The sequence below is a fragment of the Vulpes lagopus genome, chromosome 3, assembly GCF_018345385.1.
Source record: "Vulpes lagopus strain Blue_001 chromosome 3, ASM1834538v1, whole genome shotgun sequence".
Classification (NCBI taxonomy): Eukaryota; Metazoa; Chordata; class Mammalia; order Carnivora; family Canidae; genus Vulpes; species Vulpes lagopus.
This window is the reverse complement of record NC_054826.1, coordinates 143,280,107-143,297,410: the sequence shown is the minus strand read 5'-3', so window position 1 is coordinate 143,297,410 and position 17,304 is coordinate 143,280,107. Positions and strand designations below refer to the sequence as shown.

Genomic DNA, 17,304 nt, shown 5'->3' with positions numbered 1-17,304 from the left:
GAGATACGAAAGCGGCTAGTTAACTACTCTGGAAGGGAAAAGGGGAAAGTATGTCAAATCCATGTTTAAAGTGAATTAGCAGCAAGAACAGAAGTGTAGACAATTTGTTTTTAGAGCGCTCAAGTGACAGGCTGAACAGAAGAAAGTTGAGAGCAGACAAGAAAATCTGGGTGTCTGCTCATTGCTGGCCAGAGCTGCAATATCGGGGAAGAAACTGCACGGCCCCCCACGCTGGGCTGTATGGAGAAGGACAATTGTTAACACTCAATGACGTTCTTATGGTGGATAAAAGAGGCTTAATACATTGCTGTCAAACTCCTTTTGGTGAGATGGGGCTTTTCGGGAGAATTAAAGCACTGATTCAGTCTAAGGAACTGCACAGTGAGGGGGTTAGTACATTTCTCAGTTTGAATCTAACTTTGGAAGGCCAAATAAACACGTTTCAAGTTGCTTTTGTAGGGAAAAGCCAGGGTCATCTCCTTTCCAGCAAGGACTTCTTGCTACTCAAGCTCAAATCGTACATTCTTCTTGTTGACACGGCTTCATAGCACTCTAAGTTCCTGGCTAAAGCTTCCCAGGATGACTTTTGGATGTCCTATTTGAAATAGTTAGACTTTCGGCTCTGGCAAGCTGCTGAAACCCTCCAGGACAACTGAACTGTAGATAAAAATCTTCCAGGGAAGTAGGTGTGGGCAGGATGTGTGGTTTCCTTGTCTCTCATTTAAAGACTGATGCAATTAATTTTTCATGAACAGTCTATTCCAGTAAGAGGTGAATTCCAGAGTGTTTCAAGAGAAATCAGAAAGGACAAGCTAGCTACTGATCTTCAGTTTGAGTTGGGGCTAGAGCACTATTTTTTTCAAGCAGAACTCCCTTTGCCACTGTGACCTCGAGGCCCTGAATTAGCCATAACCACCACACACAGCAGGGCAGGCACTTGTTTACCGAATAATCTGGAACTGAGCAAACCTCACTCTGAATGTGTGCATGATAGTCGGAATCCAGGAAGACAGTCCTAAATTTTTAGTGATATAACACACACGAGGTTCTTTCTCTGACATTCCAGGCTAACCACTGTCTAAGTTAAGTCTCTGCAAAACATCTGGGACATACATTTCTGGAAAAGATTACAGCATCTTTTCTACAACTCTCCCCGGCCTAAGCATTGTGTGCTCTGGCCTGACAGGAGCCTCCGCAGCAGGATTACCTGTGGGGGCCGGGGAGGCTGCACTGGCGCACGGACAGGCATTTATTGAACTGAACACAGTCCAATTTCATGCATCAACTATTTACCTAGTGCCACTTAGGAACAAAGTGCAGAGCGGAGAAAAAGCCAAAGGTGAAAAAAAAATGTTCATGCTGTTATCCCTAAAATAAAATCACTTTCTCTCTCGAGAAAAGTAGACTTATTTCCTCTGACATTCCAGGCCTTTCCATCGGGTAGCGGGGGCAGCACCTGACATTTGACGATTAAGGTCAAAGCACACAATGAGCTAGCTCCTGGCTCTCCCATGGCCACCAAACCAGAGAGCAAAATAGTTTCCCTATTCTGAGGGTTTTCTCAGCCAAACACCTAGGAAAACGTCCTGATGACAGATGTGCCTACTTTATCCAGAGAAGATTTGCCCAGAGAACAATAAAAGCTAGACTGGCCTCAGCATTTTCATTTTCTAACATCTCAAGGTATTCATGTGTTTCCACTGACATTTAATCTCTTCATTCTTTATTAGATCTATGTCATACTTACTAAACAGATTTAAGAGGAGAAAGTTTAAAAACTCCAACACTACAAGAGGTCTTCTCACTGTTAAAGGAGAGAACTTAGAGAAAGAGGAATTCCTATTTTTTTGAAGAGCTCCCTGGCCTGGTGCCGCACTAGGTATTGTACTAGGCAGGGCAGCACAGATTCTCAAGCAGGACCAACTAAATACTTCGTGAGGATCAGTGCAAAATACAACATGGGTCCCTTGTTCTACATCTATTAAGGAATTTGAGAGTGACAGCAGAGCCCGAAAACCAGTGCAGGGCCTTCCTGAGTGTGGGTCCCTGTGTGGCTGCAGAGGCCGCATGCCCAAGTAGCGGGCTTCACTCTCCAGTCAGGCTGCCGGGACTTGAATCTCGACTTTGCCATTTACTAGTCATGTGATCTTAGACAAGTCACCTTTTACTTAGACAAGTAAAAGGGGAATAATAACAGACCCTACCTCATCGAGTTGTTATTAGGATTATAGGAATTAATGTTTGAAAAGTGTTTAGAAGCATATTGCAAGCACTCACATGTTTAGTAAAAATATCCTCTACTAAGCCTAAACAACCTCAAAATGCCAGGGACGATGATGACCATGACATTGTGAATTTACTAAAACATTAAAAAAAAAATGTTTTGAGAGTTTAGATTTCTGAAAACCAGAATCATGCTTTTATTACTAGGACAGTTGGTCACCTTTTAATTTATTTTAACAATTAAACAAGAGATTTCAAAAGGTCTTCTGGATTGAGGGCAACGACTCACAAAGCAAAACCGAAGAACAAAAAAGGATACTGGTTCATGCTCAAGGTTCTGGAAGCCTGCGGAGTATAACTTGTCATGAAGCCCATGTGATATATGCTGAAGGGATTCACTAGGGACTTTACTGCTTCCATACAGGAAACAGAGCCTGCTGTATCGGAACAAAAACTAAGAAATATCTCTTTTCTTTTTACTAGGCAAAATATTGTAAAATAAAAAAGAGTTGCAGAACAGGAAATGTTACTAATCATACTAATTCTATATTTAGTTGTAGGAAAATACTACTAAAACAAGTCAGAAGATAACTTGTAGGTAGTGATACAAAAGAAAAGAAATTTGGTGCACGGAAGCATAAATACTTAATGGCGTATCAATGTTTGTTTTATTTTTATTTTATTTTTAAAAAGATTTTATTTTTTTGAGAGAGCGAGAGTACACGTGTGTGTGGGGGCGTAGTGGGGAGGGAGAGAGAATCTCCAGCATGCTCCATGCTGAGCGGGGTGGCCTGACGTGGGGCTCGATCTCATGACCCTGAGATCATGACCTGAGTCTGACTCTTAACCAGCTGAGCCACCCAGGGACCCCTTAATGTTTGTTTCGTAAGAGCACCTTCGGTTTCCTTACTGGGTTATTTATACATTTTTTTACTCTTTACCACCAATAATTCTCAGGATCTTCAGAAGCCTTTACAATAAAACGTGTAGTATTTTCTACTCCATTTATAATAAATATGGTTGACTGCAAAATTCCAGAGAAGCTATCATTCGTCAAACAATTCGCCCGAGGTACACAGACTTGGGGTACTTCTCCTTCAGAGCCGGCCACTGAACAATGAAGTAATCGGAGAGGTGAAACAGAATCTTTCCGGACAGGGATAAATGTTCTACTCGGCAGATGCTTTCAACATAGACAATGATCACTTTCTTTATTCCTAGTATCCCAAGGAGAAGGGCAGATATGCAGATAGGAACACATGTTCCTGGTCCATTACACAACACCTTAAAAAAACACAAAGTTGAAGGTCAAATTAACATACAGAATACTAATCTAAAAGAGGCATTTGAAATTAAAAACAGTCACATTTTAGGAGAGATTTTTATTATTCTATGCCTTGCATTATTCCTTGTCAAGATCTAGGATGTAGCAAACCCATGCACTTGGGAGCCAGGCAGGGCTGTGTTGCAGGCTCTCCTGCTTATCACTGTGTGACCTGGGGCAAATAACAGAACTGCTCTGGGCCCAGGGGGCCTGCCCTGTGCGACCAGAGGCATCCAGCACACTGCCTGGTGCTCAGCCAGTGTTCACTGGACGCGTGTGTGCTGCTCTTTTCCAACTGTTTTATGGATCACGTAAAAACATCGAAGACAGATAAAGTTAGCTCTGAGTCAATATTTTCTCATGTATCAGCTTGTTCTTGATCTCTTAAAATAATTTTATAATAGTTGGAGCGGTGACATGTAAGATGTAGGAGAAAATGTCTTTTAAATGACTATGTAGGGCATCTCTGGGTGGCTCAGCGGTTTGGCGCCTGCCTTTGGCCCAGGGCACGATCCTGGGGTCCCAGGACTGAGTCCCGCGTCAGGCTCCTGGCGTGGAGCCTGCTTCTCCCTCCTCCTGTCTCTCTCTCTCTCTCTCTCTCTCTCTCTCTCTCTCTCATAAATAAATAAATATTTAAAAAACAAATAAATAAATGACTATGTAGAGTATCTTTGTGGGATATAGAATCATTTTAGGAGTTCAACCCAACAAATGGGATATTTGAGAGAAGGGTACTAAATAAATGTCATTTCTTCTTCAAGAGAATTTAATCTGTGCTTGTGGTCTAGAGAGTTTAATGCTGTTTGAATTCTGCTAATTTTTATAGATAGTCACTGGTTAAAAACAATTTAGTTGGCAAAAATAACAAGAAAAATTAAAAAATAAAAATTTAACTCCTAGAGCAACTGCAAAGAATTTTTAGAAGTATTTTTTTTTAAAAGATTTTATTTATTCATGAGAAACACAGAGAGAGTGGCAAAAATGAGGGCAGAGGGAGAAGCAGGCTACCCATGGGGAACTGGATATGGGACTCGATGCCGGGACCCCATGATCATGACCTGAGCCAAAGGCAAATGCTCAACCAGTGAGCCACCCAAGTGCCTTAGAAGTCTTTTAAGAAAATGAGAGGAAACCTATTTCACAGACTTATTGGTAAGATAACTTATTATTACTTTCAGCAAAAAATGTATTTGCACAAACATCTTAATCATATGCTTGTATTGATTGAATTAGTAACCCTAACAAAGCATCTTTCTTTAAGTAGGCTCCACACCTGGAGGGGAATGGGTGACGGGCACTGAGGTGGACACTTGACGGGATGAGCACTGGGTGTTTTTCTGTATGTTGGTAAATTGAACACCAATAAAAATTAATTAAAAAAAAAAAAAAAGTAGGCTCCACACCCAGTGTGAAGACTGACCTGGGGCTGGAATTCATGATCCTGAGATCAAGACCTGAGCTGAGATCAAGAGTCAGATGCCTAACCAACCGAGCCACCCAGGTGCCCCTAATAAAGCATTTTTTATTCCACAAATGATAAAACAGGAGATATGTGGTTGTCTAATGCATGCCTGTTGGGCATTACCTACAATGTCACATGATCTTTCCAGCAAAAAATCCATAAAACTTATCAGACCTCAGAGAACCTTAGAGTTGAAAGGGCCCCTAGATACACTACCTCAGCATCTTGGCATTTCAGAGATTCTCCCAGATGGACAGACGTCCTGCCTCAGCTGCGGGCGATGGCCAGGGCTCTTAGGGTTTGATAAAGGTTATCTGATCTAGGCGCTGCCCTTCCTGGAGGCATGACCACTGGCACACCATTCACAGAACTTTGGGAAGAGAGAAGGTGCCTGTTTCAGGGGGGGAACCAATCTTTTTTGTGTCCTCTTTAAAGTATTTACCTAAAATCTAACCCCTGTCTTTATGAAGAATTTTTGTTCAATTTTTCTTGGATTACCAGCTACCAAGCTGCTTTTCAGATCAGTCTTCTTTAATCCCTAGTGAGTTGCCCCTATAACCTTTCTTCATAGACCCTCAAGGCAGTGTAATAGAAAACAGGACTGAGAGTCGGGGGAACAAGGTGCAACCAACTTGGGCAATAGAAATGGGAATCACTGCCTCGGCTCTCACCACCACTCTTCATCAACAACTCACTGTATAAACATTTCACATACATTATTTTAATTACTCCTGATAACAATCCTTTGAGGCAAGTTTTATTGTCCCTTTTTGCAGAATAGGAAACTGAGGCACATAAAGATTGGGCAAGTTGCCTGATCACATGTTTAGGAGTGAGAGAGTTCATTTTTTTGGTTTAAGATTTAATTAGAGAGAGAGAGAGAGACTGAGAGAGAGACTGAGAGTGAGCGCATGCAGTGGGGAATGGGAGAGGGAGAGGGAGAGAGAATCTGGGGCAGACTCCCCACTGAGCATGGAGCCCGATGGAGGGCTCAATCTCATGACCCTGAACAGAAATCACAAGTCAGATGCTTAACTCACTGAGCCACCCAGGCGCCCTAGGAGTGGAGGAGTTCTATTGCTTTAGTCACTTTTTCTTCTGTGACTCAGTTACCATATACACAGGGAGACTGGACTAAATGGCTTTCCCTGTCAGCTCCACGATTCTTCTAATTCTATGACTTTAATTTGCGTCTAGTTTTGTCTTATGCCTAAGTTACAAGATTGTTCTGAATTCTTTCAGGGTTTAGAATTCTAAAAATCCTATTAATGCAAGGTTTCTCAACAGTGGCATTATTGACATTTTGGATAGGATAATTTTTCATTGTGGTGGCCTGTCCTGCACACTGTAGGATGTCTACTAGCACTCCTGGCCTCTACCCACAAGATTCCAGTAGGCAAGACAATTAAGAATATCTCCAGGCATTGCCAAATGTCTCCAGTCGGGAACCATTGCATTAATGAATCCCCTAAACTGTGGATTATATGTTGCTTTTCTCAGTCTTTTTTTCCATTGTACAAAACAAAATGAAACTTAAGGTTAAAATATAATGTAAAGACTAACTGTTGGGTCTTCAATGTCACAAAAATATTTTCATGTTTGTTGCCTTCAAAAAAATGTACACATCCACACATGTTCATTTTGCTCTCTATATACATAAGCTGTGAATACTCTGATAGAGATGTCTGTAGACAGGGAAATGACTAGACATTGGTGGGAGATGTACTGACAACCTGCTATAGATCAGAAGCAGAGACTGTCAGGATGAAAGTAGAAGTTAAAGGTATTCATTTATTTATCTCTGCCACATCTCTATTTTGAAGCACTTAGTATAAAAGTCATAGGTATGATAAAACCACAAAACCATAAATCAAGTACTTAAAAAAAAAGAAGGGCAAATTAATCTCAAGGACAACTTAGGCTAAGGAATGCTACTTTTAATTAAGCACAGGTTTTAACTCTGAGTTTTACGGAAGCCTAGGCAAAAAATTAAAACATTGTGGATTATGGAGTTTCCGCTGTTCAATGAAGCGTATCATAAAGACTTATTCCAAGGACTGAACAAAATAGAATTAAGTATAAAAGATTTAAACAATGTTAAACAATATAATGGTTGATGTTGTCTTTTTAATTTTATAAAAAACATAGAAGTATTCTTTATATTTTTATTTCTTAAAATGGACATTCTCAATCAATGTGGGGCATTGCTTTTATTCCCTCTCCTCCTCAATACCCTGTAAGCTCCTTATGGGCAGGGTCAACCTCTATATTCTGTACCTGGAACAAAAAGGCACTCACTAAATTCTGCCCAAAGGAAGGAGCAAGGGAGTAAGGGCAGAGGGAATCCTTCTTTGCCTATTGTATATGGAGTCAAATGCTCTTTTTGCTACACTCAACTCTGTGACTCTATTATACCCACTTATCATATATATATATAATGGCTATAACTGACAACTTTTAACCCCTCACCCCCAAAAAAACCCCAAACCAAAAAATCCCAACCATCCCACATCCATTTGCCTTTTCTCCAGGGAACCACTGCTACCGGTCTCTCAACTTAAGCACTGGAGTGGACTCCATACTCAACCATAAGGAGAGGACCTATGACTCCAGTCTGATCAGTAAGGGCATTGAATTTCTCTGACAAAAGTCACCTGATTAGGAAAGAGCACCTAATCCAGTGAGATGCCACAAGATGCAGTGGGACGTTTGCTGGGACTGCTCAGAGAGCAGTGCCTTTTTTGCTATACTGGGACCTAGGAGGATGTAGGCCTGGCACGGTTAACATTTATCTTGCTGCCATGAGGATGAAGCCATCACAACGTAGAAGAGAGCAGAGATGAGAGATGAAGACAGGACAAGTCCCAAGGTAGCATTTACAATCCACAAATCCAGCTGTGCCTGAAGGAAACCAGATCTATCCCTAGACTTGCCAGGTAGGTGAGAGACTACATTCCATTTTTGCTTAAGCGGTATGAATCAGGACTTCTGTCACTAGCAATAAAAAGTATACTAACTGATATAGCCCTTTATTTTGTCTAACTCCCTGACTAGCCTCGGACTATTTGCAGTGCCAACTGGTAGGTGTTCAGTACGTGCCTGCGAAATGAATTAACAGACCAATAAAGCTTCTCTGAGAGCATAAAATCCAAGAGATGTACTAAGAATAATATAACTCAGAGGTCTAGAAAACAGAAAGAGGTCAGGGCTAATATAAATATGAAGTCATGAGGGTGGATGAGCCGGATCAAGGATCAATAGTTACAAGAGGATTGTTGTTCTGTAGACTTGGGTCACCAGAGGCCAAGTCCCGTTGGCTGAGACACAACATCAGCATGTATGAAGAGATGCAGTTAACTTGGGTAGCCTGAGCTCAACTCCCAGCCTAGTAGGAACCCCATACACAGAATATGGGCCAGGACCTTTGGGGTCCTGGATTGGTTTGAAGTTAAGAGACCATGAGGTTGAGAGTGCGCCAACAGGGAGCATGTGAAGGAGAGACTGCAAGCCAGATGGAGAGTCCAACTAGGGCTGCAATTGCAGGGAACAGAGAGGCAGAGTCCAACTCTGAGGTACCAGCCTGAAAGCTAGGCTTTCAAACAGTCTCTTGCTGGTGGAGGTCGAGGCTGGAGAGAGCTCATGAACTACAGGAACAGAGCTGCAGGGAAGGTTCAGCAGAGCTTCTAGGGCCATGGATAAACCTGGAGAACTGGAGCCCACTGTCAAAGCTGAACAGGTTCAGGTGACCTGTGGAGATCACAGGTTTCAGAATCAACACTTCTGTTTGTAGGATACTGGCTCCACTTTCTAGACAGGTGAATGGGGAGATGCAGAAGGGAGCAAACACTGAGATTTGGGAATTGTCTGGAGACACTGGGAGAAAAACTGCTTGGACATAAGGCTTACTAGGAAGCAAAGTCAGATGAGGTCCTTAAGCATGCACCTTCTTATTTCAGAAAATTAGGAAAACCACAAGGCTACCTGACATAGCCTGTGCCCAAAAGTGAGCCAAAGAGAATGAATCAATGTTTCTCATAATCATCAAAGCTACAATGATAGAGATCCGAGATTTGGCCAAGAAAAGAGTAATGGAAACCTCAGGGATAGCTATTTCAGGGAATCTCTGGGCTAAAATGCAGGGCAGGGGAAGAGTGAGCTGGAGGGGGAGGAGAGCTTCAGGAGGAGCCAGGTGAGGTGAGCAGGAACCAGTGATCTACATGGGAACGTAAAAGGTCAGTGGGAACAGAGTGGTGGGGAGGGAGGAACTTACTCTATAGCAGACAGTGAGTTCTTTCAACACCAGAAGAAAAGAATCCTGAGTTTGAGGTTAGTGTGGGAAAACCTGTACTTTTTGAGGACATGACAAAGGATAAGAATGATGGGACTGGAAGTTTGCCCCCAGCAGATTTTCTTTTACATACTAAAATAATTTTCAGCTCAATGTGAAAACTATAAAAAGCATAAAGAAAAAGAGCAATCCTTCTAATTTCATCAATCTGTTAACATTCTCTTTCAAAAAATGTCTTTATATAAACATTTCTATATTTTACTATAAATAGGATCATATATGCACACACATAATTGTATGTAAACACCATAAAGTTGTTTAGCTAGTTTTGTGTGTTATAAAAAGTTTAAAAAAATCCTTGTTTTTTAATGATTGTATTTATTTATTTATTTATAAAAGATTTTATTTATTTATTCACGAGAGACAGAGGGGGGCGGGTGGGCAGAGACACAGGCAGAGGGAGAAGCAGGCTCCATGCAGGGAGCCGGATGTGGGACTCGATCCCTGGGCTGAAGGCAGGCACTAAACCACTGAGCCACCTAGAGATCCCTGACTACATGTATTTAATTCTATGGATATCTCATAACTCAATTAACTCTTCTCTTATTGGTAGAAATTTAATTTTTTTTCCTGTTCTAAATCATTCTCTTTGAACATCTTTGTCTACAAATCTGTGACCCCTATGGTTTTAATTTTGCATTGAACTATGTTCCAGAGTTCTCCTTGAGTGAGAGGTTAGAAGAAACAGTTCAAGGACTTAAAGAAGTTGTAGAAACAACTGTCATGGATTGGGAATGGGCCCCACTGTGTTTTGTTTTGCTCTTGCCTAGAATCTGTTCCAGCGATTTCTCACTGAACTGTGGCAGCAAGTAGAGCCCACCTCTCATAGCACAAGTGAGACTCCTTTCTAGGTCCTCTTTGCCAATAGTGGATGGGCTGGGGACCCAGCTGGATGTTTCTGCCTACCTCTGACTAGGAGTTAGCAGTGTAGAAAAGCAACTCTGGAGAAGAAACTATTCTTGTGGCCAATGTGCCACCAGAAGAGTCTCCTGTCTAATATTAGTGGTGCTTGTTGTAGTGTTCACTGTCTAGCAGTGGTGGCACAGGGTCCTCCCAAACCAGCTTGGCGGCCATGGAATTTTGGCCATGGTCCTACCTGCCCAGTTCTTAGTTTGACCCTCCATGTTTTCTCATCCTACTCCATTAATTTTCTCAGTAATTCTTTTTTGTTTTTTTAAACATTGTTTTTTGTTTTATAAGATTTTTAAATTTTATTTATTCATGAGAGACACTGAGAGAGAGGCAGAGACATAGGCGGAGGGAGAAGCAGGCTCCCTGTGGGGAGACTGATGAGGGACTTGATCTTGGATGCCAGGATCACGACCTGAGCCAAGGGCAGAAGCTCAACCACTGAGCCACCCAGGTGCCCCTTTCTCAGTAATTCTAAGAGCTCTTCTTTTTAAGGTTCCCAGACTCAATTCCAAAGTGTGTGAGAGGAGGAGCAGGGGAGGGTCCCTTATACACAATATCAAACAATTCTCAGATACCAGTAGTGTAACTGAGAATTTAATTCAATGTTGACATTATCCATCCAGAGATAGTACCGGATTCCGTAGGTGAAAGGTTCAGTCCTACAAGATGGGCTCTCACCCCTCACTTCAGACACCAATCACAAGCCAGAGGCTGTTATCTTTGCTTCCAACTGACAGGCTATAGCCTAAAAATTAGAACAACCTCCTCCTTACGTTTTTATTTTATTTTATTTTATTTTATTTATTTATTTTATTTTATTTTATTTATTTATTTATTTACTTATTTATTTTCATTCATTCATTCATTCGAGACACAGAGAGAGAGAGGCAGAGACACAGGCAGGGGGAGAAGCAGGCTCCATGCAGGGAGCCCGACGTGGGCCTCGATCCCTGGACTCCAGAATCATGCCCTGGGCTGAAGGCGGCACTAAACCGCTGAGCCACCCGGGCTGCCCTCCTTATGTTTTTAATTTGCTAGAGCAGCTTGCAGGACTCAGAGGAACAATTATGCTTACCAGTTTATTAAAGGATATGATAAAGAATAAGAATAAACGGCCAGATGAAGAGATTCATAGGATGAGGTATAGCATATCACTCTCTCCAATCTTTCAAGTGTTCACCAATCCAGAAGTTCTGTGAATCTAGTCCTTTGGGTTTTGATGGAGACTTCATGACATGGTCATGATCAACTAAGTCACAGGCCCCTGGCAGATTTAACCTCCAGTGCCCTCTTCCCTCCTCCTAGATGGGGGGTGGGGGGAACTTGAAAATTCCAACCCTCTAATCACAGGGTTGGTCCTCCTGGCAACCAGGACTCCAAAGTCACCTTCATTAATGTAACAAAAGACTCATTCATAGCCCTATCACAGGAAATTCCAAGGGTTTTAGGAGCCTTGAGCCAGGAACCTTGGACTAAGACCAAATACATGTAAGAAATATATAGCTGGTCATCTGAATATTGGTCTGAATGACCAACTATATATTTCTTACAAATCACAAAACTGTAGCTCTCAGTAGCCTTTCACTAAACTCTTTTCCTGTTTCAATCAGTGAGAGTAGATTTTTATGGTTTGTTACCAAGAACCCAGACTGGTATGGGAAGAACAAAGGCTTTGAGAACAGCAAATGCAGAGTTAGAGGAGGGGTGGATCATGTCGAAAGGCAGAGGATGTGCTCAGGCAGGACTGAACACTGAATCGTGAGCACAGGAAGCAGGCACAGTGAGTCGTGGATGAGGACGAGGCTGGTAGGCAAGCATTCCAGGACGGGAAGGACAGGTGTAAGGCCTCATCCAGAGGGGAGGAGGGCACCATCAGTGAGGGAACAGTTCAGGAAACTGGAGAGAGAAGCATCTGAGAATAATCAAAGGAGTGAGGAAGAAAATACAGTTGGAGAGCAGGTGGTCTGTAACACGTAGAGGTTACTGTTAGAGCACCAGAAGGCAGGGGGTAAGCCTGAGGAAAGGCAGCACGGAGTGTCTGTGAGCAGCGGAGGTGGACAGCAGGAAGGAAAGGATGTGTAGCAGATGGGATGATGTATTCCTTGGCTCACGATACGGTACACTGTATTTCTTCTTTTTTATGTATATTTAATCATCTGAGTATTAACAGTTCAACAGAAACATCTAAATATCAAAACCAATGTAAAATAACCACATAAATCCTAAACACTGGAATCACCAGCTATTTATGAACCTAAAGGTCCCTTACAATTCGTTTGCTAACACAGTGAGTTTTCAGAGTTGTCATCATTGTGTATATAGCATTTTGAGGTCTACTTTCCCAATTCTTGACTACTTTCATTCCATGTGCTACACAGTTGTTTGTTGTTTCGCTGCAACGAATGTGCCATGGTCCACCTGGAAACTTCCCTATTTCTCTAGACCCAAGTATAGCTTTCATTTTCTTTTAAACCATATCAAAAAGGTATGTAAATTATAAATTGTTCCCATGTAGGCTAATGTGCTCATGTTGTAAGGATACTGATTTTATTGCTGGCTCCTCAAAGGATCAGTTACTTGCATTTTGATTGGTGACAACTAAAAAAAACTGTTCCTACTGTAAATCAGGTTCCTGGACCCAATTCCAATGTGTGTCTCTGTGTGTCTGTGTATACTTCCCCATACCAACAATGATCCAGACACCAACTGGGTGTTCTATAATTCAACTCTATTCTGAAACTATCTGCCAGAGACAGAATCAGATTTCACAGGTAAAAGGCTCAGTCCCATGAGACTGCCCTCCACTTCAGATACCAGTCACACAACTAGGATGTTACTTGTGCTTCTGATTGACAGGCTACAAACCAGAGGCTCCAACCACCTGCTGAACTCAGGACACCAACTGCAAGTCCATGTTACCAGTACTTCTGACTGAATGGCTGTGAATCAGAGGTTCCCATGATCCCCTCGTTCGGTTCAATTAATTTGCTAAACTGGCTCATAGAACCCAGGAAATTCCATTTATTTGCTAGATTACTGATTTATCACAAAGGATATTAAAGGATATGAATCAGCAGCCAGATGAGGAGATAACAAGGCAAGGGATGGGAAAAGGGTGAGCCAGGCTTCCAGGCCCTCTCAGAGCTTGCCATTCTTCTCAAATCTCCATGTGCTCACTAATCCAGAATCTCTCTGAGTTCTATCTTATAGTTTTTTTTTTAATGGAGGCTTCATCACACAGCCATGATTGATTAAATCATTGGCCACTAGTGATTGATCAAACCTCTAGGTCCTCTTCCCTCCCTGGAGGTCGGGACTGAGAATTCAAACCCTTGAATCACATGTTGGCTACATTGGCAACCAGCAACCAGCCCACATCTCAGGGGCTTTCCAAAAAAAAAAAAAAAAAAAACCCAAACAACAAAACCCAACAACCTTTACTATTCTCATCACTTAGGAAATTTAGGAAATTCCAAGGGCTTTAGAGGAGTTTTGAGTCAGGAACTGTGGATGAAGGCCAAATATACATGAGAAATAAATTTTGGTCACCTCAATGACCAAATACACACTCTACTTCTAAATCACAGTGTTGTACAATATAATAAAAAAAGAGAAGTGAACTTTGGTCCTGTAGTATCTTGCCCAATCAATTAAGTTCCCTATACTGACACCCCGACACTGATTACTCCAGTTCAGCCAGAATATTCTTGCTCATATTGCATTCACATGATCCACAAGAGGCTGGACAACATGGTACTTATGCGCCAGGCATTTGCAATTACACAGACCTGAGCTGGCTGTTCCACAGCACTGTGACCAGGGACAAACTGCTTATCCATTGCATGGCTCAGTTTCCTCATTTATGGATTACTTCATTCAAGAAATATTTATTGAGCAAAGATAATATGCCAGGTACTGTTCTGGATATTAGAGATGTATTAGTGAACAGAAGTCAGTGCCCTCACAAAGCATACACTGCAGTAGGCAGACAGAAAATAACAGATGCACGTATGAATATATTAACATAAAGCAGGATAGGGAAACAGGAGATATGGAGGTCAAGGAAGATGTGTGAGAAGGGGATTTGTGAGCAAGGATCTGATGAAGTGGTATAGTCTTCCAAGGGAATCAGACATTGGATAGAGCAGTGGGCAGGGGAGATGGAGCAGATTTTATGGGTGACCGTAAGTTACCAAGGGCCAGTGAAAAAGTTTGAGAGGTTGCAGAGGGGCAGGAGTTTGAAACAGCTTATAATTTAACAGAGCTGTTATGTCCAAGTGAAACTCTATCTCAGGGGTTTGACTTCTTGTGTACATATTGGAAACAAAGACATGCAGGGCCAGATGACCCTGGTCTGATGTCCTTGTGTGGAGGCGAATAAGAAACTCTAATAATAAACTCTAATGTATTCTCCTTGGGAGTTTGTAGGGGTGAGGCAGAGAATGTTAGGTGGGGAAGAGTAATCAACTAGAACACAAGGAAAACAGCATCTACATAGTTGTGTTACAGTGAAGATTAAATAAGATAATACATGTAAAGCATCAAATAGTGGTTGGCCCATGGTAAAAATTCAGTAAATGGCAGCTATTATCATAATCTATCCAAAAGTGAAGTAGTAGAATTGTAGCATTTTTCAACTCTTAGAGGAGTGCTCACAAAGCTCTAGCCTCATACTCTGTCACAGTCATGGATAGCATCGACCTGGCATGATTTATCCTACCCTTCAGAGGATACTTTTTCAGAGAACCCAACCATCCATTTTGGTCTCTATGTTCCAGTCATATTTTTTGCCCCGACTGCTTCACTCCAAGTGACGTCTGTATAAAAAAAAAAAAAAAAATGATAGAAGGAGCCTGATAACCAGCAGTGGTATTTTCTGGATTTCCACAGATGGTAGATGACAGAGGGATTCTTGAATGTTCCTGCTCTGGGTCTGTGGAGCCCCAGTAGCTACCTCTCAGCCTGTGGCCCAATGGCTGTGAAAGCTGAATGGCCACAACATGGTCAACAAGCCTGATGACATGATGAATAAACCTGATCTTGTTCATTTCAAAACAGAGCTGGCTATTTTCCCCTTGTATGGGAAACTAGACTTCCTAATCTTCTGGTGACCTTCCTGATTTGCTGGGTTTGGGTTCAGCGACAGGGGTGGTGGCTAAATAGGGGGCAGAGACACAGGCTCCAGCGTCCCCTCCACAACTCAGAGGTGCTGTGTAGTTCCAGTGCATGTTAGTAAGGCCCTACAGACCAAGGCCCACAAGGTTTGGCACTCTGTACATGTTGACGGCCAATCCTCCCACTGGAAGTGCAGAGTGGGCGAAAGAACTCAGAGGTTGTCAGGGGACACAGTGGGTTGGCATTTCATTTCCTTGCCCTGATCTTCCATCATAAAAAAAGTAGATATATAAAATTAAAACATATATATATATATATATATATATATATATATATATATATATATAGTGTAGTTAAGCCATGCCTGCTTCATGTCATTATTAAAGATCATTGTCAGCCTAACCAAACATTGTTTTCCCAACCCTTCTTGGAAGCAGTTGAGGAAATTGAATCTTTTAGTTTTCCTGTTGTCAGGACCAAATGGTCAAGGTGACGTTTCCTGCCCTCTTGGCATTTTTTTTTGTTTTGTTTTGTTTTCATTGTATTTTCAACTGTCTGAATTTTTTCCTTTTGCTTTCCCCACACCCTCTACTCAGTTGCTCTCCCAGAAGCACAGACTGCTAGTTGTAGATGCAGACTCTGAGAGTCATTTGGTCCAGTTCTCACCTGTCGCCTGAGGAAGAAGGGCAAGACCTTGACTTTTACAGGCCCATACTATTGCCAGGCACAGCCTGTGTGGCATTTTGCATAATTACCTCACTTAAACCTTATAATCACTCTCTGAGGTGGATGCTGTTATCCTCGTTTAGGACACGAAAACTAGGCACAAAGAAATTAAATGACCCATGTAAGGTCACACAGCTGAGACTCAAACCTAGCTTTTAGAAGACAAGCATGGGCTCTTCTGTCCATCATCCTGGTCCTGCACCTGTCAAGCAAATCTGGCATTAGCTGGAAGTGGGCTAAAGGCAAGGCTGGCTCCAGGGCAGATATGATGCACGGAGTTTAACTAAAGGTGAAATTCTGGCAGATGTTACTAATATTTTATAGCTTTAATAGAGAAATTAGTGGTAGACTGTAACATACCATTGGAGTAGGATGAATTAGGAAACCTTTTCAGCAGATTAAATAGGAAAAATGGTTAACATTTTTATAAGAAAAGGGAGTATCCTCTCTAAACAGGAAAGAACTGGCTTATTCAAAGCAATTATATAATTCTTGACTCTTGTCAAGGCCCCTCTTGACTAGACAAGTGATATTTTCTTCACGATCCTTCTCTTTGTTTTTTCATATAGCCATGTATAAAATTTCTATCGTGCTGAACTGAAAACTAGTCAGCAGTTTTCCTTAGATAATTTACACCCAGATTATTTTGGCAGTGCAGGCATATCTTGTTTTACTTGACTTTGCTTTATTGTGTTCCGCAGATACTGGGTTGTTTTGCTTTTGTTTTTAACAAATTGAAGGTTTGTGACAACCCTGCATCGAGCAAGTTTATCATTGCTGTTTTTCCAACAGTATTTGCTCACTTCATGTCTCTGTGTCACATGTTGGTAATTCTTGCAATGTTTTAAACTTTTTCATCATTATTATATTTGTTATGGTGATCTGTGATAAATGATCTATTGTAACTGTTTTGGGGAGCCACAAATTGCAGCCATATAAAGTGGCAAACTTGATAAATTTGTGTGTTCTCACTGCTCTATCAACTGGCCATTCCCCTTGTCTCTCTGCCTTTCCTTGGGGCTCCCTATTCCCTGAGACACTATGATATTGAAATTAGGCCATTTAATATCCCTACCAGAGCCCCTAAGTATTCAAGTGAAAGGAATAGTCTCATGTCTCTCACTTTACATAAAGAGGTACAAATGATTACGCTTAGTGAGGAAGGCATGTCAAAAGCCAAGAGAGGCCAAAAGT

The 17,304-nt window shown here is 41.7% G+C and overlaps 1 protein-coding gene across 1 annotated transcript in view; it reads right to left on the bottom strand.

Moving 5' to 3' along the window:
* Positions 1 to 2,747: 2,747 nt before the first annotated feature.
* ALG14 (ALG14 UDP-N-acetylglucosaminyltransferase subunit) overlaps positions 2,748 to 17,304 on the bottom strand; it is a 90,341-nt gene continuing 75,784 nt past the window's right edge. Inside the window, exon 4 of the mRNA XM_041746891.1 lies at positions 2,748 to 3,507. Coding sequence (XP_041602825.1) covers positions 3,277 to 3,507 — 231 coding nt within the window. The 3' untranslated portion in view covers positions 2,748 to 3,276. The remainder of the gene's footprint in view (positions 3,508 to 17,304) is intronic.